This window comes from Scyliorhinus torazame, chromosome 15 (assembly GCF_047496885.1).
Source record: "Scyliorhinus torazame isolate Kashiwa2021f chromosome 15, sScyTor2.1, whole genome shotgun sequence".
NCBI classification, from domain to species: domain Eukaryota; kingdom Metazoa; phylum Chordata; class Chondrichthyes; order Carcharhiniformes; family Scyliorhinidae; genus Scyliorhinus; species Scyliorhinus torazame.
Genome location: NC_092721.1, coordinates 97,940,339 through 97,963,954, shown reverse-complemented (window position 1 = coordinate 97,963,954; position 23,616 = coordinate 97,940,339). Strand labels below are relative to the sequence as shown.

The following is a 23,616-nucleotide window of genomic DNA, read 5'->3' as shown; positions in this document are numbered from 1 at the left end:
TCCAGGTGGGAGTCGTCTGGGAGGCGTTGAAGGCGGTGGTTAGAGGGGAGCTGATATCAATAAGGGCACATAAAGGGAAGCAGGAGAGTAAGGAACGGGAGCGGTTGCTGCAAGAACTTTTGAGGGTGGACAGACAATATGCGGAAGCACCGGAGGAGGGACTGTACAGGGAAAGGCAAAGGCTACATGTAGAATTTGACTTGCTGACTACGGGCACTGCAGAGGCACAATGGAGGAAGGCACAGGGTGTACAGTACGAATATGGGGAGAAGGCGAGCAGGTTGCTGGCACACCAATTGAGGAAAAGGGGAGCAGCGAGGGAAATAGGGGGAGTGAGGGATGAGGAAGGAGAGATGGAGCGGGGAGCGGAGAGAGTGAATGGAGTGTTCAAGACATTTTATAAAAAATTATATGAAGCTCAACCCCCGGATGGGAGGGAGAGAATGATGGGCTTCTTGGATCGGCTGGAATTTCCCAAGGTGGAAGAGCAGGAAAGGGTGGGACTGGGAGCACAGATCGAGGTAGAAGAAGTGGTGAAAGGAATTAGGAGCATGCAGGCGGGAAAGGCCCCGGGACCGGATGGATTCCCAGTCGAATTCTATAGAAAATATGTGGACTTGCTCACCCCGGTATTGACGAGGACCTTTAATGAGGCAAAGGAAAGGGGACAACTGCCCCCGACTATGTCTGAAGCAACGATATCGCTTCTCTTAAAGAAGGAAAAGGACCCGCTACAATGCGGGTCCTATAGACCTATTTCCCTCCTAAATGTAGATGCCAAGATCCTGGCCAAGGTAATGGCAATGAGAATAGAGGAATGTGTCCCGGGGGTGGTCCACGAGGACCAAACTGGGTTTGTGAAGGGGAGACAGCTGAACACGAATATACGGAGGCTGTTAGGGGTAATGATGATGGCCCCACCAGAGGGGGAAATGGAGATAGTAGTGGCGATGGATGCCGAGAAAGCATTTGATAGAGTGGAGTGGGATTATTTGTGGGAGGTGTTGAGGAGATTTGGTTTTGGAGAGGGGTATGTTAGATGGGTGCAGCTGTTGTATAGGGCCCCGATGGCGAGCGTGGTCAAAAATGGACAGGGATCTGCATATTTTCGGCTCCATAGAGGGACAAGGCAGGGATGCCCTCTGTCCCCATTATTGTTTGCACTGGCGATTGAGCCCCTGGCGATAGCGTTGAGGGGTTCCAAGAAGTGGAGGGGAGTACTTAGAGGAGGAGAAGAACACCGGGTATCTTTGTATGCGGACGATTTGCTACTATACGTGGCAGACCCGGCGGAGGGGATGCCAGAAATAATGCGGATACTTGGGGAGTTTTCAGGGTATAAATTGAACATGGGGAAAAGTGAGTTGTTTGTGGTGCATCCAGGGGAGCAGAGTAGAGAAATAGAGGACCTACCGTTGAGGAAGGTAACAAGGGACTTTCGTTACCTGGGGATCCAGATAGCCAAGAATTGGGGCACATTGCATAGGTTAAATTTAACGTGGTTGGTGGAACAAATGGAGGAGGATTTCAAGAGATGGGATATGGTATCCCTGTCACTGGCAGGGAGGGTGCAGGCGGTTAAGATGGTGGTCCTCCCGAGATTCCTCTTTGTGTTTCAGTGCCTCCCGGTGGTGATCACGAAGGCTTTTTTAAAAAGGATTGAAAAGAGCATCATGGGTTTTGTGTGGGCCGGGAAGACCCCGAGAGTGAGGAAGGGATTCTTACAGCGTAGCAGAGATAGGGGGGGGCTGGCACTACCGAGCCTAAGTGAGTATTATTGGGCCGCTAATATTTCAATGGTGAGTAAGTGGATGGGAGAGGAGGAGGGAACGGCGTGGAAGAGATTAGAGAGGGCGTCCTGTAGGGGGACTAGCCTACAGGCTATGGTGACAGCCCCATTGCCGTTCTCACCGAGGAACTACACCACAAGCCCGGTGGTGGTGGCTACACTGAAGATTTGGGGACAGTGGAGATGGCATAGGGGAAAGGCTGAAGCCTTGGGGGGGTCCCCGATAAGAAACAACCATAGGTTTGCCCCGGGGGGAATGGATGGGGGATATGGAATGTGGCAAAGAGCAGGAATAACGCAACTGAAAGATCTGTTTGTTGATGGGAAGTTCGCGAGTCTGGGAGCGCTGACCGAGAAATATGGGTTGCCCCAAGGGAATGCATCAGGTATATGCAACTGAGGGCTTTTGCGAGGCAACAGGTGAGGGAATTCCCGCAGCTCCCGACACAAGAGGTGCAGGACAGAGTGATCTCAAAGACATGGGTGGGAGATGGTAAGGTGTCAGATATATATAGGGAAATGAGGGACGAAGGGGAGACTATGGTAGATGAACTAAAAGGGAAATGGGAAGAAGAGCTGGGGGAGGAGATCGAGGAGGGGCTGTGGGCAGATGCCCTAAGCAGGGTAAACTCGTCGTCCTCGTGTGCCAGGCTAAGCCTGATTCAGTTTAAGGTATTACACAGGGCGCATATGACTGGAGCACGGCTCAGTAAATTTTTTGGGGTGGAGGATAGGTGTGCGAGGTGCTCGAGAAGCCCAGCGAATCATACCCATATGTTTTGGTCATGCCCGGCACTACAGGGGTTTTGGATGGGGGTGACAAAGGTGCTTTCAAAAGTAGTGGGGGTCCGGGTCGAACCAAGCTGGGGGTTGGCTATATTTGGGGTTGCACAAGAGCCGGGAGTGCAGGAGGCGAAAGAGGCTGATGTTTTGGCCTTTGCGTCCCTAGTAGCCCGGCGCAGGATATTGTTAATGTGGAAAGAAGCCAAGCCCCCGGGGGTGGAGACCTGGATAAATGACATGGCAGGGTTTATAAAGCTAGAGCGGATTAAGTTCGTTCTAAGGGGGTCGGCTCAAGGGTTCACCAGTCGGTGGCAACCGTTCGTCGAATACCTCGCAGAAAGATAGATGGAATGGAAAAAAGAAGGCAGCAGCAGCAGCCCAGGATCGGGGGGGGGGGGGGGGGGGGGGGGCGCGGGGGGGGGGGGGGGGGGGGGGGGGCGGGCGGGGTGGGGGGGAGAGGAACCAGAAGGACTCTCAGGGTTGTTAATATATACTGTATAATATGTATAGGTCGTTGCGACAGATAATTATATATTGGGCAGTTAAATTATATTTTTGGAGAGTGTTACTTGTGGTAAGGCAGTTGCCAATTAGGGTTAGTTTTCATTTTTGTTATTTATTATTTATTCATTTTTTTTTTGTTTATAAAATAGGTCATTGTTATTTGTGTTGTTATAATATTGTGTAAAGGATGCACAATGTACTGTGTTGGTTGACCAAAAATTTTCAATAAAATATTTATTTAAAAAAAATTTTTTAAAAAAGAAGTGGGAGCTAACTGCAATCCTTAGCACACCCGCGGCAGCATGACTGCAGTCTGGCAAGGTGCCTCAAAAGAGAACAATCATCACTCAGTGGTTCTCACTTTGATGTTTGAGGCCCAATCTGAATTGACACGAGGGGCGTCATTCTCCGCCGGCGGGAGTCTCCGTTCTGCCGGCGCCCGGGGGTTTCCCGACGGCGTGGGGCTGCCCCACAATGGGAAACCCCATTGACCGGCCGGTGTTACGGAGACTCCCGCCGGCCGGTCGGCGCAGAAATGTGGCGGGGCGGGTAGGAGAATTTCGCCCATGGTATCTCTGCACAGGCAATAGTTCATGCAAGGCAGGTGTTCAGGCCTCATCATCATACTGAGCCTGATATTGATCTTCAGGACACAGTCACCTGCAATGTTCAGGAATGGATGTGAGCCTGCACTTTGACTCACCTTTCACCTGGACCATGAAAACCTCAGGGGCAGCAGAGTCTGATATCTGTCAAACACTCATGACCATGTCTCCGTTTGGCGTCTCCCAACGTTTCATTGACCCAGCCTTGGCATCTGTGAGCCCAAACGTGCTGACCCTCCATCTCAGCCTTAAATACCCTAATCTTTGGTAATAAACAGAACACATCACATGCATTGGAGCTTCGCTCTGATCCCATGTGAGGCCTCCACATTTTCGTTCCAATAGTCTGACATATGCAGATGGAGATCAGTCACATATATGCCATTGTAACAAGCACATAGCCATCTGAGAGCTGGCACAGGGCTAATGTCAAGAGATGCTAGCCAGCACAACGTCTCCCATCTCAAACTCTCGTGGGGCCTTGACATACACCTCTTATTTCGCAGAGTTTTAACCATTCCGCAAGAATCACAAAGCTCAACATCTGTCAGTGCATGGACGTGGGAACTGATATTGAGGTGATGTTTATATGTACACGCCGACTTGAGATAACGCTGCAGGCCGCCAAGAGCACATAAGAGCCTTGAATTTTGGTATATGTAAAGAACACTCAAGGCTGATGGACATTACATTGAGGCCAATGAAAGATGCACTGATTCAATGTGCATCACCATTCAATCCTGTAAGGTCCCCATTGAGCATTCTTTAATGCAGAAGCCTCAGGAGATGAAAGCAGCCCCCAGCTTCTAAACACACGAGGCAACATGATATGTACCCCTGAAGCAGGTCTCAGGGTTGCATTGTCCAACCACCAAGCTCTTAGAGACAGAGGCTTCACTTATGTTGCTACTGTGCAGAGAACAGTCAAGAGATGATGCGAGACACAATAGACCTGTCGCAAGCAATGCTACCTCTATGAGGGAAGGGAGGAGGGTGGGGTTGGGAGCAGGGTCACCTGATTGACCATGGGGCATATCTTCAGTATCATCAGCAAGAAGAGGCACACATGAGAGGAGAGGTTGACTGAAAAAAATTATAATTACGGATGTGAAAAGTATGTACAGACTGTGAACAGGCATGCTATTCTTGTGCTCTCAGTATTTCTTCATTTTTCTTACCCTATCGCTACATCTTAAGACCATAAGACCATAAGACATAGGAGCGGAAGTAAGGCCATTCGGCCCATCGAGTCCACTCCACCATTCAATCATGGCTGATTTCAACTCCATTTACCCGCTCTCTCTCCATAGCCTTTAATTCCTCGAGAAATCAAGAATTTATCAACTTCTGTCTTAAAGACACTCAACGTCCCGGCCTCCACCGCACTCTGTGGCAATGAATTCCACAGACCCACCACTCTCTGACTGAAGAAATTTCTCCTCATCTCTATTCTAAAGTGACTCCCTTTTATTCTAAGGCTGTGCCCCCGGGTCCTAGTCTCCCCTGCTAATGGAAACAACTTCCCTACGTCCACCCTTTCTAAGCCATTCATTATCTTGTAAGTTTCTATTAGATCTCCCCTCAACCTCCTAAACTCCAATGAATATAATCCCAGGATCCTCAGACGTTCATCGTATGTTAGGCCTACCATTCCTGGGATCATCCGTGTGAATCGCCGCTGGACCCGCTCCAGTGCCAGTATGTCCTTCCTGAGGTGTGGGGCCCAGAATTTGGTGCATCCCCGACAGCAGATGTGGAGGCAGCTGGCTGACTGATATACCCTGTTGGCGGACTCCGCACAGTCAGTGACCCAAGCCGGGAATCGGAAACGGGTCCCTGGCGCTGTGAAGCAACAGTGCAACCATGCCGCCCAATACAACACATTCAATTCTCTGTTTAACTGAGCAAATGATGGACTGAAAATAACCAACAGGAAACATTATATTGTGATTATTTAAGTAAACCCGTCTTGACAAGATATATAAAGACACCTTCAAGTAAGTAGTTAACTGTACTCGACCCACCCTGACAGTTATTGGTTAATTTAGTACAAAAGCAAGCCTTTTAAAATATAACATGTGGGGATAATTCAAAACTGTCCTTTTCAGTCTTGATTTTTATTTTTGTTGGGTTGTTTGCCATTTTCTACAGTAACTGTTAGCACACCAAGGAATTCTGAAGGGATTGCCTCAGATTGTGAATCTGACGAAGCTGCTGCAACATTTAAACACTCAACGGCCCAAATTCTCCGGTCGTTGGGATTCTATTTTCCCACTGGCAGTGCACCCCACCCACGTGTTTCTCGGTGGCGTGGGGTGGTTTCAATGGGAAATCCGATTGACAAGCAGTGGGAAGATAGACTCCCACTGCCAGAAAAAGGCGCACCGCCAAGAAACACGCGGCTGGAGGAACAGAGAATCGAGCCCATTGTTTAAGAAACTGATAAAATACCAGATAATAATCATTCTATGATGAATACTCTCGTTGCAACAATGCTATTCCCAGACAAATCCAAACCGTTAGTCCGTCTTCAACCTAGCATGACATGAAATCTCTGAGAACAGAACCAGCTCATGTTCCTCAGAAAAACTGAACAGACGTTTACCCTGCATAACACTAACAAGATTGCTTGGCTTACCTTGTCATGTAAAATGCAGAGCAGATCTGCAAACCAAAGAAAGGACTGAATTTCCCTGCACACCCAAATGAAGTAAAGTCGTCTGAGCTTATATTGTTTCCAATCATCTCTGGAAGAAAAAGGAAGAAAAACTTTTCTAAAGGCTGCATTAGCTTCACTATTTCAATCATCCTGTGAATCAGGAATTGTCTCAACTGCAAAAACATGCAAACCTCATGCCCTGGTAATCTTACCTTGAAAGTCTGAGCAAATTAGTGCTACCTGTCCTCACATTTCACATAATATCAAAGCACAGAAGACAAATCAGCCCACTTGTCCCTGTGCCAGCTCTTAAATAAAGCTATTAAGATAGTCACAGTGCCCTGCATTTTTCCCAAAGCAGTACATGCTTTTCTTTTCCGAGTACACATCTAATTATGTCTTGAAAGTTACCATTTAATCTGCTTCCATCATTCTTTTAGACAATGTTTTCAATATCATGATAACTCCAGTATTAAAAAATTACCCTTTGATTTTTTTTGCAAATTACTTTATTCACTGGTGCATTCGGTTTGATTTTATGGGCCCACAGGTTAAGAACTTAGTGCTATTTGTGCTATTGCATCTTTGGTGGTTGAATTCCAAATCCAAACATTAAGGCTATTTCGTATAAGCCTTTTGAAATGGACATAAATTAATATGAACACTGACAGAACCTTGAGTAAATGTTAAGGCTCCATGGTGCGCAGTGATGTGGCACATAGATTAAAGTGGTTATGATAAAGAACTGGCTGGAAGAAACATCTAGTTTATTAGTTGAATAACCAAAATACAATTCCAGAAAATAATGTTCCATTTACAGCATTGAAAAATCATTCATTTTCCTCTTCGCATGCCACAGCTAGAATCTAATTTTATGCATACATATTACTTCCTCAGTCAGTGTATATGCTTGCAACTAGGAAGTACAGAAAATTAATGCAGATTGATTTATTCCAACTTTTTCTCTGCTGTGGGCAAGTGCCAATTAACTGATAAATTGCCTAAATTTATTATTAATTGGAGATTTGATGGATTTGTCTTATTTTATTCTAATATCCTGAACCATTCATGTGCAATTTTTGAAAATAAATAACCTTTAGCAAAGTAACTTGTTGCTACAAGTCATGCAATTTGAATGTGCAAAATACTACAAGAAGTACAATTTTGCAACTTTTTTATCTGCAAAATAAACAATTTGTTTAGCACAGGGCTAAATCGATGGCCTTGAATGCAGACCAAGGCAGGCCAGCAGCACGGTTCAATTCCCGTAACAGCCTCCCCGAACAGGCGCCGGAATGTGGCGACTAGGGGCTTTTCACAGTAACTTCATTTGAAGCCTACTTGTGACAATAAGCGATTTTCATTTCATTTAATTTCATTTCATTTTCATTTCAAAAGGTCTTTCAGATATAAACCCAACAATTACAAGTAGGTGAACTTGGATGCAACATTATTCATTTGTCCGTTATTTTTACAGAGGTTTTAACTAATTTAAAAGATGCAGGTTATTGCCTGAACTCAACCGTTCATCTGCCCATCTCACTAGCTGGAATTCCTAGGTTGCCATGTACAGTTCAATACTAAACACTCATTTCAGAGGAGTCCAAACGGAATCAGCAATCATCAGGACAAAGCTCAACTGATTATAGCATTGTCTAAACACGGGAAAAGCTTACTGCTTTATTGTAATTTCAATGCATCCATTATTTCAGAAATATATATCCTGTGTAGATGCTGCTTCAAAGCTTTTTTTTTTTTGCTGACAACTACTGTGCTGCACACAACACATTGTTTCATCATGCTACACAGCTTTACCAAAAGCGGAATGATTGTGATCACACACTGCATGTTCATCGAGTGGTAATTAATCATTAATTAAGTAAATATCAATCCCATTAAATTATTATTATTTTTAATGTTTAACTGATAAGGAATGATCACAGGAACAAAATCACTCCTGCTGGAGGAGGTCCAACAGCATATTGACCTGACTTGAACAACTGAAGCTGGAATGTTGTGCTTTAAACATCCCCAAGTATTAAATCATCTCCATGGGTAATAATATGAATTTTCTAAGGGGAACTGAGTACCTTCCTATTGTTTCAAAAGGGGATTAATATTGGTTCCGGCACAGTATATGCAGCTTTTATCCTGAAGTACGGAATTTTTAGCCAACAGCTACTAACTTGAATACAAGGAGCTAAAACCTGAAAATAGGTAATTCAACCCAACCGGTTCATGTTAATGTTTAACTTTATGCAAGCGAATAGTTCTAATCAAATTTACCCAACACACTTCAATAACCTTTCAACTCTTTTTCCTTTCTTTCGTTATCCAATTTAACATTGAATGCTTACATAATTCTCGCCTCAACCATTAACTTTGGGAGTGAACTTCATGGCCTCACATGTTAAAAGGTTTTTTGAACCTTGATTCTTACATTTAATATTTGAATCCATGGCCCATTCTAGATCCCTCGACCACTGGAAAGAATCTGCTTCCATCTATCCAGTCTTATAATTTTAAACAGTCACTTGGTAATGCAAAGCTTGAATAGTGTTGAATTAAAAGAGAAACATGTTGCTGATTGGCCAAGGTACTGTCATGGAGAAAGCAATGGGAAACTATAGCTCCTTGAGTCAACTTGCCAAACAATCAATACCCTCTTCTTTTGTAGTATAAATTGTTGTGATCGTTTGAAATTTGGCATTCTTGAGTTTGTCCAAGACCAAGTGCAAGACCAAAAGCTTCAGCAACATGTGTCTCTTTTCAGCAATATAATTTTAAACACTTCAATTTAATGCCCATGATCTGTCTTTTTCAAATAAAAAAAAGTTTCAAATCTTTCCCCATACATGGCAGCATCCTAGTAAACCTTCACTGTACCTGTCTAAATCTTTAATGTCCCCAATACTGCACGCAAGAATTTTGGGCTTCATCGTTGGATAACCCTGAAAGTGGATGCAGGGTTTGGGATGCGAGAGTAACCTCACACAGACTTCATGCTGGTTACTGATGGTAGTGGCTAGGCAGCACTAAACAGCACACTGTTGAATGGCTGCACACCTATCCAGAGGCTAGCAGCAGCTCAAGATAGCTTGCCTCACTTAAAGTCAGCCTGCATTTCTTTAAATGAAGATATACTTTGGCTGGAGCAGGCCCTGAAAGTCATTCCACAACTAAATCTGACCTGGGAAATAGATTAAAGGAGCAGAAAATGGCAGAGAGCGGGATTCAAGATATTCTGATGCTGCACAAGTGGTACAGTAAGTGGAGAGCAGGAGAAATGTCATCTACCAATGGAGACGAGGAACTCAAGGACAGCTTTGCAAAAGCAGAGGTGCCAGATGATCATGTAGGTCAGAAATTTCGCCCTGGTTGCACTGTTGCAAAATGTTCAATAACTTCACATGAATGGCCAAGGTCAGTGAATAAATCTTCAAATGTCACCATCTACCAACTGCAATGCTAACCTCATATACTTCTCAATACTGCACACTCCCTCCCACCCCCATCATTCATCTCCCCATATTATATATTACAGTAACGTATGCCAACCAGTCAATGAGCCTGAACTTTCTCAGAGTGGCAATCAGTGTTTCATACCCAAAACTTTCTTCAATCCTGACTCACGCGACCCTCCGACTTAGGCCGGGTGAGATCTGAATAATGCAGTGCATGTCCGGGGCCTAGTGTCCAATAGCAGCTCTGTTGAATGCAAGGAGGTCAAACAGCCTTTTTTCATGACACGAGCTTCCATAAACCAGGTAAGTTAAAGGTCCAGCCAAGTTTAAAGGTCCTTGGTGGTCCAGGGTGAAGGTAAGTGTATCTGATAAGGGGGTAGGATTTGAAGGAGTTGGGGGTGGGGGAGGGAGACCCCAGGGGGTCATAAAGGTGGAAGGCACCTATCGGGGTTCTGTGTGGGTCTTTGCAGGTTAGAAGAGGTTTTTATTATGTAAATAATAAGTTGGAACCTTCTGGCGTTTGCGATTTAAATCAATGGTTCCCAGTGCAGGCCAATTGTCTGGTGGAAGTCTGCACTTCCAGGCAATTGCTGTGAAAACCTTAGCTGTGAACCTCTGGTGGGTGCGGAGTGGGGAAGGATTCTCCAGCGTATCGTTTTGGTAGCCCCCTCCGATACAAAACTCTTGAGCTCAGAGGTTGAGGCCCAAAGTTCCACCTCACCTTCATACCAGTAGCACAGCTCAAGCTTCACTCCCATATCTCACGCATTGCCAGCTATTCAACCATGAGAGTCACATCAGCCAAATACACTGTCCTACACTCACAGACACGCATTCTCCCTCTCTTTTCAGAGAGGGTGACCACACCTCGAGGCAGCTGATCAGCGGGGGCTGGCGTAGCTGCGTGCCTTTAATCCCAGGATGGAGATAGTGATTGCCATCACCAAAGTGACCATGGCTGAAGTGCTGGTCAGTGGTAGGTGAGAAACCATCAAAGATGATGGTATGCTTATACCGAATCTCCTCTTCACGTCTCCAAATCCCTCAGTTCACAATATCTTCTATTTACAAGCTGCGAATGATAGAGCACGCAGCTCCTGCTGTCCAACCCCTCTCCTCACCACATCCCCTCCTGTGTGATGTTCTCCTTTCTGCTACTTAAGAACTGCAACGTGTGTCAGGCAGTGGTGGATGAGCAGGAAGAGGTGGTGAATAAACACTGTCATAAGCTTTCACCACGCAGCCAGCAGTTCAGATACAGCCATACTTCAGAGAAGAATTTAGAGGTGGATGCATATGCTGAGACATAAGGTACAGGTGGTATATTGACAGAACAAGGAATAAGGTTACCAAAGGTGCCAGTTTGCCCAAAGGCAAGGCCGCACACAGTTTTGCTGCAAAGGACTCAGATAACCACGTTGATGGGATGGAGAAGGTAGTGGCTGATGGGTATGCACACTGAAATGCTTGGTGTACTGGCAGGTTTGCCAGAAAGCCTGTCAAGTCAATGTTAAGAGAATGCAGGAACCTATCACCTTCTTGGCACAGGGCTTTGTGCAGAATCCTCTCCAGCGTTTTGGCCAACTCCATGACGACACTTACAGATCCAGCAGGGTTTGGTTTACAAATTTAATTTGAAATGTTTATGTTGTGGCGGCTTTTATTATTGAGACCAAGAGGCCGCATGATGGTCAATGATAGAAGGAAGGTAATATATGGAACAGCTGGTGAATAGGCTGGTGAGTATTCACTGGTATCACAATCCGATAGTGACAGCTGAACAGCCCAGGCACGGGATGTTTTGGTTGCTTCCTCCTTTCCTCCTGTTAGTTTTCATGTACCTGGTGGCAAGGGCAGTGCCTTCATGATGCTGAGGTTTCCAGAGTGCAGCAGAGTCTTGGAATGTACAATGCTGCATGTTGTAGGTCTCCTTCAGCACAGTCTAGGCAGCAGAAGCAATGCTTCGGCACTCCAATGGTCTACTTGAGCAAATTTAATGTGGCAAAGTGATTTGCATTTCTGCATGCTGCCCATGTGTGCAGTGGAGGTGAGCGTATTTTTGCTTCCCCTCGGCAGGGCTGTGTGCATCCAGATGATGATCGCCATTGAGAATGTTGGTCTGGATGAAACAATGTGGTGCAGGTCTTTAGAGTTCACTTTGAAGATTTGTCAGGCACCCTTGGGACAATGGTGGAGACTCATGGTAGAATGATAAGAGAGTCCCTACATTCGGAAGAGCTCTTTCCCTGATAATTGTGGCATTCACGATGTTGTGATCCTGCTGCATGGCGTGTCTTTTATCCACATAGGTTCGAAGGGTAGGGGCCAGGCAAGGTGTATCAGTGAGTCCAATTCCTGGCGAGAAGTGGTAGGCGAGTTCGCAATTTAGTTTGAAGATTGGCTGCCATGCTCTAGTAATTGGGAGGCTCAGTGCATCAGGTTCGACAAAGCACAGAGTCTCCGATCTTTGAGGCCTGGGATTGGTTTGGTCCCATGACCTCTTTCCCTATATTATGCTATCCTAGATGTTCATCGTGAGGGGTTGGGTGTGACCGAGCTGGTCGAGTCATGCCCCGGCCAAGGCCTAGTCTGTGGGTTGCTTGGGCGCCAGTTCGGTGGCATGGTGGGCATGAAGGTGCTTCATTCATTGGAATTCTTGAGAGATCCTGAAGAGTGTTCGTTGATCCTGTCTTGGCCTTCTCGAGCAACACAGATAATAGGGTGAATTCTCCGCCTCCCCAGCTGCATGCTTCTCGGTGGAGCGCCGTTGCTGGCAATGGGATTCTCCATTCTCTTCCCTGGTCAATGGGGTTCCCATTGTAGCCGTCCCACGCCACCAGGAAACTCACGGGCGGGCAGGGGTGCGCTGCTGGCGGAACAGAGAATCTGGCCAGCGGAGAATTCACTTGTGTCATTATCCTGCAATCCTACTGTAATCCTGGACATTACTCACTTGTGATTATTGTCTTTTCTCCTGAAAGGACATGCGAGATATGAGCACGGGGGTAAGTGTTGCCTGTTATCTGGTATTGGAAAAATAGTATTGCGGAGAGTATGTGAAATGTGGTCTGTGCACAGTTTAACTCCACATTATAATCCCTTGTGATTATGGGAGGTTATGCTTTTTTGACACCCATTATCTCATTTATAATGAAGATGAGTGGAGCCAGTGCGGGATGATGGGTGATTGGATGATAAGGTTAGTTAAGTCCTGACTGATAGGATAGTCCTACAGTTAGAGCTAACCACATCAAATTTTTATTTTGTTTTTGTTGTTTTGAATTTAAGAGTTTGTGCCTTTCTCCTTCGATGGCTTGGATGGTTGTGTCCTGGGGAGGACTGAGTTCCTTCTGACTCTTTCTTGAGGTTGGTGATTTTTCCTCTGGGTCATTTGTTTAGAGCTATTGGAATGAGAGGATACAAGTGGTGGTGCACGTTGAGGAGGATTTGGTTAATCCTTGGCTGTTGAAGAAAGAGATTGTTCTTCGTACCCTTCCTATGATGGCGGACTGGGTGATGGTTGATATCTTTAGATCAGTTTGGGGGTTCTTTGCTGAGCGCTTTGTTTCCCTTCCTCTCTTCATCTGGGTGAGCAGAGTGCTGCTACTAATCCTGGTTTGATGGTTAAGGGGTGGTTCCCCCAGTTGCACCGGGGAGGAGGGAACCACCTCCTTTCAAACCAGGGCACCCAATTGTTGAGTGTCTTGACGATTCTACTATTCTTCGGTGATGGAGTCTCCCTAGCTGCTTTTTAATCATGGCTTTTTTTACCAGTATAAATCAGGGTGGTGCACTGCAGGTTGGAGAGGTGCAGGTCTGGCTGGGGTGTGGGCATTGGAATGTACTGGGGGTCCTGGAGTATTGATTCCTGCAAGATGGGAGCTGCTGCAGCTGGATTCCTGTTGCCTCCCTGAAGCTTGGGATGTCCCTTCTTGAAGGAGCTGAGTCCTGTATTTTGGTTGACATCCTGTTGCCCCCCCTGAGGGGTGCCACGCTTTCTTGGTTGAATGAGCAGCTTGCTCGCTTCCTCATAAATGGGCGATTGGCTAACGCCAGGCAAATATGGAACTGGGGGCGGGCCCTTATCCTTTGTTATCCCGTTGTTTACTTTTGGTAGCTCTGGCTCTTTTTCCTATTTATTTTTCTTGGGAGGTCCTGAAAGCTTAACCATAATCTGAACATGTTGTTGCCGGTCCTCTCTGTACAAATGTATGGAATTATGTTTTTTTTACTGGTCCTGAGACTGGGGTTAAGTTATGCTGTGTGGTATATATGTAACTCCCCTTCAGAACTGGGGTATTTGTATATTTTCTTTGTTTTCTTTTCAGGATAGGTATAAAGAATCTGTGATTGGTTCCTGCATGGGTACAGATGGGTTTGGCATCCGAGGAGAGGATACTGTGCTGTGTTATTGGTGACTTTGGTGCTGCTAGAGGTGAGAAAATATATACTGGTGCGCGCCCTAACATGGCACAGAAATTTATCCTGAAATCTTGTGGTAATTGCAAGCAAATGTGTCGTGGGGAGTGTACACCATGGCTTTGTTCTGTTTCTCCCTTAGTCTCTGGTGGGACATACAGAAACATCTAGCTATGCCTAATGATTGTATCAAGCCAGTATGCTGTTCCGCTGTTCCCCTCTGTATTCATGTATGGTGAGCCATTTATTTTTCTTGCTGGCTGTGGTGTTTTTATTTTGTAATTTTGTTGCGTTATTTGCAAAAACGTAAAATCCTAAGTATACTTTAAAAATAAAATGGCATCCAGCATAGTGAGTACATGGAGTGTGCAACATGAATGTCATTGTGAAAACAACATGGCAGACTTAGCACCAAAAACTGGGTGCTAGGAGCCGAAGTTCAGGGCCTTGAGATATTAAGGTTTTATACAGTCTTATTCTTACCTCTTGGTTTTTCTATTTATATCTTTTGTGATAAAGCTCAAGAAGTAGAATCACCTTTCTGTCCCACATTCCAACACTCAGTAGTCATCAATTATAGCCACTGTATAATCCCCCATTTGTTTCTCATGGTATAATATAGAATTCTCACAGGACTTAACCTGGATTTTAATAATTGAAACAGATCTTTCTCTCAGACAGGAATATTACTCTTTCACCCTTTACACAAATGGGAAATTTCCAGGTCCATTTTTCAAATAATTATATTTCCTTCAGCAACTAATATTTTAATACTCAATTTACCTATCCATTACTAAAAAATTAATACTTTTCATTCATATCAAAGTAACTCAGGCACATCAAGTAATGGATAAATGTTTGCAAGGAAGTTATTTTCTTTTAAATAAAGCATTGCTCTCTAATTGATTCACTCATTTTCTCTTCTCCGGTTTAATTGGTCACATAGCAACTTAGGGTCAAAAGGTCGATTGAAAAGACCTGCTCCTTGATGCCCATTTTAAACAGCTTGTTTTTAGCTTGTGTGCAGCAGCTATCTGTTCATGATGCTGCCTTTACTATAACCTAACAGTGATCAAACAGAGTGGCATATGAAACCAGCACTCGACTTAATTGTTGCTTATTTAATGATCCAACGCGCAAGCAATTTTAATTCTTTTGATTTTTGGATGCAGTATATGAGTAAGTGCAGAATTGTACAGCACAAAAGGAAGCCATTCAGCCCATCCTGTTTGTGCCAATCCTTTGAAAGAGCTATTCAACTAATCCCCCTCCATTGCTCTTTTCCCATGGTCCTGTATATATTTCCTTTCCCAGGAGATATCAGTTCTCTTTTGTAAGTTACAACGGAATCTATTTCCACTATCATTACAGGAAATTAGTTCTCCATCATGACAATTCGCTGCAGAAAGAAATCCTCCCCACACTTGCTCCCTTGACTATTTTGGAAGTTATCTTATATCTGTATCCTTTTGGTTACTGACATTCTTTCCAGTGGAACTTGGAAGACCGAACAATCTATATTGTCAGTGGAACATTTGCTTTAATCATAGAATCCCTACAGTGCAGAAGGAGGCTGTTTGGCCCATCGAGTCTGCACCGACCCTTCGAATGAGCACTCTACCCATGTCTATTCCCCCGTCCACCCCAGCCTATCCCTGTAACCCTATATTAAACAGTGCTGGGTCAGGTACTGACCTGCCTGGAGGGAAGCTGAATCTACTCTTATCTCAACAATAGCCTGAACTTAATGTCTAGAAAAACACTTGCCAGCATAGTTCCATTTTCTGTTCCAGCCACTGTTTTGAGTAAGGCAATTGCTTTCATATTAATTATTGTAAAATAGAGTTGCTGGCATGAAGTTCTGCAACGGTCTATTCGTGGAAGGAGATTTTAAAGTTAAGTGGGCAATTTTGCCTTTAGACTTACGCATTGCCAGATTTGAGTATAAAGAGTCACACGCTTATTTACAATAAAGGAGGCAAATTATGTCATCATCCCAAACATCCCAAGAACCACATAGAAACAATTTTGCCCTCACACCTGCCCAGACCAAAGGAAGCAAATTTAATTAGATTACAAGTTTTGGGCAAGCAATTCAATGTCAATCCTTTTTCTTTTGCACTTCATTAGATTGTGTATTTGTTGCAGCAAAATTTATCTGCATCAGTCGGGTTTTCACCACACATTCCTGAATAGAAAAGTCCAATATTCAGCGCCAGATTTCAACAATAACCCACTCAAATACATGTTATCAATTCCTGTTTCTTGTCTAACAGTGCGGGTCGGTTAGCTCAGTTGACTTGTCGGCTGGTTCATGGCGTGGAGCAACGTCAACAACGTGGGTTCAATTACCATGCCAGCTGAGGTTATTCATGAAGGCCTTGCCTCCTCAACCTTGCCCCTTGTCTGAGGTATGGTGACTCTCAGGTTAAATCACCACTAGTCAGCTCTCCCCCTCAAAAGAAGAAAGCAGCCTATGGTCCTCGGGGACTATGGTGACTTTTCACAGTATAACATTGCAACAACCTGAAACAGAAACTAGTATTGCAAGTTCCTGGCATTTAATATCGGTATTTGGAGAATGGACTGGCAAATAAGCAAGCTTTTTGGTGGCAGTTTTTCGATTGTAAAACAAAAATTGTGTGAATTGAAAATGTTCACAAATGCAACTGATTTGGGTGGAAATCTCACCCAGCAAGAGCTGTCACAATAAAGAATAAATAGGGAAAGCTCTGACCTCTACATCCTTATAGCCATGAAGAAAGGTAATTGTAAATTTAATAATGGGAATACGTGAATTAAGCTGGATAGGAATGTTTTCTCTCAAGATTAATTTGGGTTCAATATTATTTCCATTTCCTCACTTGAGCTAGAACCAACAAATTCTTCCTTACATGAATACAAATTAACCATATGAACAAACTGTCAGAAAGAAAATGCACGTACAATAGTGTGTTTAGTACTGAAGCAAAAGGGGTCACTCCAATACCACCGGCCACACAAAGGCTAACCTCATAGTTGAAGACTTCCTCTGACGGACTCCCAAATGGACCATCAATATATAACCTGTTAAAAGAAAATCAAATCAATTTTTCTCCATAGTCAACAGCCATCAAGAGGTGTTTTAATTCAAGTAAAGCGCATGAGGATGGGAATACCTGAATTCAGTAACTTTTTCCTCATGATTTTATTTTGTTAAAAATACATTCGTACATATTTTTAATAAAATAGACTATATATTAACTTCAAAAACCTTGAGATGAGGATCATTACAATTCATCGTCCTTCCCAATAAATGTTCTTCATACTGAAAAAGTAAAATATCTTCCATGAACAAGTCTGAGTTACTGTGAGCTTAAACCTCACCTTTGTTTTGGGTTTGAGGTAGTGTGCCCCGAGATGCACAATTAGCACTTTTGCCACTGCAGTGGATATGGGAGATAATATAACACAGCTGCCATTCCTTTTGTAGAAAATATCATGCTGACAAGCTTGTTTGTTCTGAAATGAGCTGGTGCACCTACTATGCGTTGCAAGTTGTTATTTCTCAACTTCGGGCTTGATCTGAAGCCTTTCGCAGAAAAATTGGGTTCATCCTATTTTTCAGGCACAGAAGAATACGGCACTGGGAATTATGCTTTAAAAAGAGAAAAAGAAAAAAAAAGAGGGCAGGATTTTATGGATACTTCAGGGGCCTTACCTTCTGGCTGAAGACCCAGTCTGCCTTCTCTAGGGAAGTGCACCCATACTATTTGCGTTCTTCTCAGGCACTTGGGTAGTAGCCAGGTAATATTAAGGACCCCTGGGGGTGGAAATCTCACCCAGCAAGAGCAGTCAGCCAGCAGTTCTTTTGATCAGCAGCTTCACCGATGTGGTGGCTGATGCCAGAATGAAAACCACTTAGCTACAGTGGGCAGCACGGTAGCACAGTGGTTAGCACAGTTGCTTCACAGCTCCAGGATCTCAAGTTCGATTCCTGGCTTGGGTCACTGTGTGTGCGGAGTCTGCACATTCTACCCGTGTTTGCGTGGGGTTCCTCCGGGTGCTCCGGTTCCTCCCACAGTCCAAAAATGTGCAGGTTAGGTGAAGTGGCAACGCTACATTGCCCTTAGTGTCAAAAAGGTTAGATGGGTAATGGAAAGGAGGTCGGGGGTGGAGGCGGCCAAGAGGCAAGCCAGGAATGGCGCGGCGCATGGGCCGGGGGTGGGCCCAAGAAAGGTTATGGCTGACCGGCCCGGGGGGGGGTGTAACCAGGCTGATCCCCTGGAATATCAGGGGACTGAATAGGCCAGTTAAAAGGACACGTGTGTTCTCGCATTTGCGGGCTCTAAAGGCGGACGTAATTATGTTGCAGGAGACACATCTGAAAGTGTCGACCAGACTAGGCTAAGGAAGGGCTGAGTCAGCCAGGTCTTCCACTCGGACTTGGATTCTAAGTCCAGGGAGGTAGCAATTATGATCAATAAGCGGGTGCAATTTGAGGCGGAGGGCGTAGTCGCAGACAGCGGGGGCAGATTCCTTATGGTAAGGGGCAAGCTGGAGGGGAGAAGAGTGGTGCTGGTGAACATATATGCGCCGAACTGGGACGACGTTGACTTTATCAAAAGAGTGCTGGGGAAGATCCCGGACCTAGACTCACGCAAGTTGATAATGGCGGGGGGGGGACTTTAATACGGTCCTTGACCCGGGGCTGGACCGATCATGTCCCAGAACGGGTAGACTCCCAGCAATGGCAAGGGAGCTGAAAGGGTTCATGGAGCAAATGGGGGCTGTGGACCCATGGAGAGCCAGACAGCCGACGGGAAGGGGCTACTCGTTTTATTCGCATGTTCATAAAGTATATTCTAGGATTGATTTTTTTACCTTGAGCAGGGACTGTGTAGGGGAGGTAAAGAATACGGAATACTCGGCAATCACTATCTCGGACCATGCCCCGCACTGGGTGGACCTGCAGGTCAGGGGGGCAAATTACCAACGCCCGCAATGGAGGTTAGACGTAGGACTGTTGTTGGATGAGGGGATATGTGAGTGACTTCGGAAGTGTCTGCAAAATTACTTGCAGGTGAACGATAAGGGGGAGGTTTCAGCAGCGACCCTGTGGAAGGCGCTGAAGGCAGTAGTGAGGGGGGAGCTGATCTCAATTCGGGCTCACAGGGTCAGGGCGGACACAGCAGAAATGGACAGATTGGTTAGGGAAATTCACCGGATAGACGAGGAGCATGCGGGGTCCCCGGGGGAGGACCTACTCAGGGAGAGACGGAGATTGCAGGCGGAACTGGGGGGGCTATCCACGAGTAGGGCCGTGGAACAACTTAGGAAGGCAAGGGGAGTGGTGTATGGGGAGAAGGCCAGCAGATTGCTAGCGCAGCAACTCAGGAAGAGGGAGGCGGCCAGGGAAATAAGTAGGGTGGTTGATGGGGAGGGGAGCAGAGTGGAGGACCCGGCAGGACTGAATAAGGTATTTCGGGACTTCTATAGTAAGCTGTACACTTCAGAACCCCCGGAAGAGCCGGAGGAGATGAATAGGTTCCTGGATGGACTAACCTTCCCAAAAGTATGCAGAGGACTAGTGGACGGGCTGGGGGTCCCGATTAGAGCGGAGGAGGTATTGGGAGGCCTAAAGGCCATGCATACGGGGAAAGCCCCGGGACCGGATGGATATCCAGTAGAGTTTTACAAGAAGTTCTCGGAGATAGTGGGACCGGTCCTGACAAGGGTTTTTAATGAGGCAAGGGACAGAGGGACCCTGCCACCGATGATGTCGCAAGCCACCATCTCGCTGATATTGAAGCGGGACAAGGACCCGGAATCCTGCGACTCATACAGGCCAATCTCCCTGATCAATGTGGATGCCAAGCTCCTGGCCAAGGTCCTGGCGATTAGAATTGAGGACTGCATACCGGAGGTGATTGGGGACATCAGACAGGGTTTGTGAAAGGCAGGCAGCTGACAGCTAACTTGAGAAGATTGCTGAATGTGATCATGATGCCCCCCGACGGGCAAGGAGGTGGAGGTAGTGGTGGCAATGGATGCTGAGAAGGCCTTCGACCGGGTGGAGTGGGGCTATTTGTGGGAGGTGCTTGGACGGTTTGGGTTCGGGGAGGGACTGGTTAATTGGGTCAGACTATTTATTGTACCAGGCACCAAAAGCCAGCGTTAGGACGAACAGGATAATGTCAGATTATTTCAGACTACACCGTGGGACCAGACAGGGGTGCCCACTCTCCCCGTTGCTGTTCGCGCTGTCCATAGAGCCATTGGCGATGGCGTTGAGAGCTGCAAAGGGGTGGAAGGGAATGGGGGGGGGGGGGGGGGGGTGGAACATAGGGTCTCTCTCTATGCGGACGACCTGCTCCTGTACGTGTCAGACTCATTGGCCGGGATGGACAATATACTGGAAACATTGAGGAAGTTCGGCCGGTTTTCAGGGTACAAATTAAATATGGCCACGAGTGAGATGTTTGTGGTGCAGGCAAGGGGCCAGGAGAATAGACTGAAGGAGCTGCCATTTAGGCTGGTGGAGGAAAGTTTCTGGTACTTGGGGATACAGGTGGCACGAGACTGGGGCAAGTTGCATAAGTTAAATTTGACTAGAGTGGTGGAACAAATGAAGAGGGAGTTTCGGAGATGGGATGCACTCCCACTGTCACTGGCGGGGAGGGTGCAGACTGTAAAGATGACAATCCTCCCTAGATTTCTGTTCATCTTCTAGTGCCTCCCGATCTTTATCCCACGGTCCTTCTTCAAAAGGACTGGCAAAATCATCATGAGTTTTGTCTGGGCGGGAAAATCCCCGCGGGCGAAGAAGGCGATGCTTGAAAGGAGCCCCAGCGAGGGGGGACTGGCATTGCCGAGTCTAATCAACTACTACTGGGTGGCTAACATAGCCATGATAAGGAAGTGGATGGTGGGTACGGGGTCTATCTGGGAGCGGGTGGAGGCGGCTTCGTGCAGGGGCACCAGTTTGGCAACCCTGGTCAGGGCTCCCCTACCGCTGTCGCCGGCCAGGTACTCCACCAGCCCGGTAGTGGGGGCGGCCCTGCGGATATGGGGCCAGTGGAGGAGCCATGTGGGGGGGGTCGGTGCGTCTCTCTGGGCTCCAATATGTGATAACCATCGATTCGCCCGCGGGAACATGGATGGAGGGTTTCGAACATGGCGGCGGGCGGGGGTGGGGAGGGTGGGCGATATGTTCCTGGAGGGGAGCTTTGCGAGTTTGAGGGACTTGGAGGAGAAATTTGGGCTGGTAAGGAGAAATGATTTAGGTACTTACAGATGCGGGACTTTGTACGCAGACAGGTCCCATCCTTCCCATGCCTCCCGCCAATAGGGATCCAGGACAGAATGGTCTCTAGAGGAGAAGGAGGAGAGGGTAGAGTTTCGGATATCTACAAGGTGCTCATGAAGGGGGAAGAGTCCCAGACGGAGGAACTGAAACTCAAATGGGAGGAGGAGCTTGGCGGGGAGATGGAGGACAGGCTGTGGGCGGAAGCTCTGAGTAGGCTAAACTCAACCGCAACATGTGCCAGGCTCGGCCTGATTCAATTTAAGGTCGTTCACCGGGCCCACATGACGGTGGCTCGGATGAGCAAATTCTTTGGGGTAGAGGACAAGTGCGCTAGATGCGCGGGAGGACCAGTGAACCATGTTCACATGTTTTGGGCATGTCCTAAGCTTAGGGGGTACTGGGAGGGATTTGCGGGGGTCATGTCCCGGGTGCTGAAAACAAGGGTGGTGATGAGTCCAGGGGTGGCAATTTTCGGGGTTTTGGAAGACCCGGGAGTCCAGGGGGAGAAAGAGGCAGATGTTCTGGCCTTTGCTTCCCTAATAGCCCGGCGGTGAATACTGCGGGCATGGAGGGACTCAAAACCCCCGAAGACCGAGCTATGGCTTTCGGACTTGTCAAGTTTTCTGGTTATGGAAAAAATTAAGTTCGCCTTGAGGGGATGTGTACTGGGGTTCGCCCGAAGGTGGCAACCATTCATTGACTTCTTTGCGGGAGAGTGAACGTCAGCAGGGGTGGGGGGGGGGGGGGGGGGAGAGGGGGTGGAGGGGGGAGATTAGAGTAGAGTAGGAGGGATAAATAGGTGGGTAGTGTCTCAGGGAGAGGAGCGGGTATATGCAGTACGGTTTGATTGAAGTATTGGTTTCATATTGATGTTTGCACATTTCTGTTTTCTGTAACTGTTTACAATGCCAAAATATACCTCAATAAAATTGTTTGTTACAAAAAAAGGTTAGATAGGGTTACTGGGATAGGGTGGAGGTTTGGGGTGCTCTTTCCAACGGTCGGTGCAGACTTGATGGGCTGAATGGCCTCCTTCTGCACTGTAAATTCTATGTCCATTGAGGAGCAACCCAGGCCAGAGGGATGATTAGGGTAGCACGGTAGCAGAGTGGTTAGCACTGTTGCTTCACAGCGCCAGGGTCCCAGGTCCAATTCCCGGCTTGGGTCACTGTCTGTGTGGAATCTGCTCGTTCTCCCCGTGTGTCTGCGTGGGTTTCCTCCGGGTGCTCCGGTTTCCTCCCACGAGTCCCGAAAGACATGCTGTTAGGTAATTTGGCCATTCTGAATTCTCCCTCTGTGTACCCGAACAGGCGCCGGAGTGTGGTGATGAGGGACTTTTCACAGTAACTTCATTGCAGTGTTAATGTAAGCCTACCTGTGACAATAATAATTATTACTCTTGCTATGGGAGTGGTTTCTTCGGTTGGGGGTCATGGGGAAGGGTGTGTAGAGGGTTCAACATTAAGGACTGGGGTGTAGTTCTCAGCGGATCCCCCTTCCCAATTCTGGGGGCCTCGATCCCGGTACTGAGTGCCTTTGAACAAGGAACACCCCGCCCCCTCATCTAGAACACCACAAGCAGCCCATACAGGTTAGTTGCCATGCTGCCCCTATTATAATCCCAGACCAGACCCCAACAGTGGCTAGGACACTGGACTAAAATCGCAATATTTTAGTTTATTTGAAAGACTGTGCAGGAATAATGAATCGCTCCAGGAGTGAATGCATGAAGAAATGGGGGTTGGTTATTTAAAAAAAAAACGTTTATTATAACTACAATATTAAACTTTTATCTTCACACCCAAAAAGAACCACTTACAATTTACACCTTAAACACTGCTACTCAATTTCCCATTAAACAACAAGAAAAGAAACAAACAGATCTCAATCCACTTTACAAATCAGCAGCACATAGAGTTCTGCGGTACAGAGCAGATTCCAGCTCTGGTTAGGACCCCTTTAGATTCTGACTGAATGTCTTCAAATAGGTACTTCAACTAGGTTGTTTCAGTCCCTTCCTTATCCTCAGATAAGAATGCTCTGCTTTAAAATATTATTACTCTTTTTTAAAAAAATAATCCTACTTGGAAAGAATTGTGGAATCG

General features: G+C 46.3%; 1 protein-coding gene across 4 annotated transcripts in view; it reads right to left on the bottom strand.

Moving 5' to 3' along the window:
- Window positions 1–23,616, bottom strand: part of nox4 (NADPH oxidase 4) — a 428,930-nt gene that overhangs the window by 169,569 nt on the left and 235,745 nt on the right. For 3 of the 4 annotated variants that reach the window (XM_072476467.1, XM_072476466.1, XM_072476469.1), the window contains 2 exons: window positions 17,170–17,289; window positions 6,320–6,428 (listed from right to left, as the gene is read on the bottom strand). In XM_072476467.1, the coding sequence (XP_072332568.1) occupies window positions 6,320–6,428; window positions 17,170–17,289 (229 nt within the window). The remainder of the gene's footprint in view (window positions 1–6,319; window positions 6,429–17,169; window positions 17,290–23,616) is intronic. The other variant, XM_072476468.1, reaches the window with a different exon arrangement.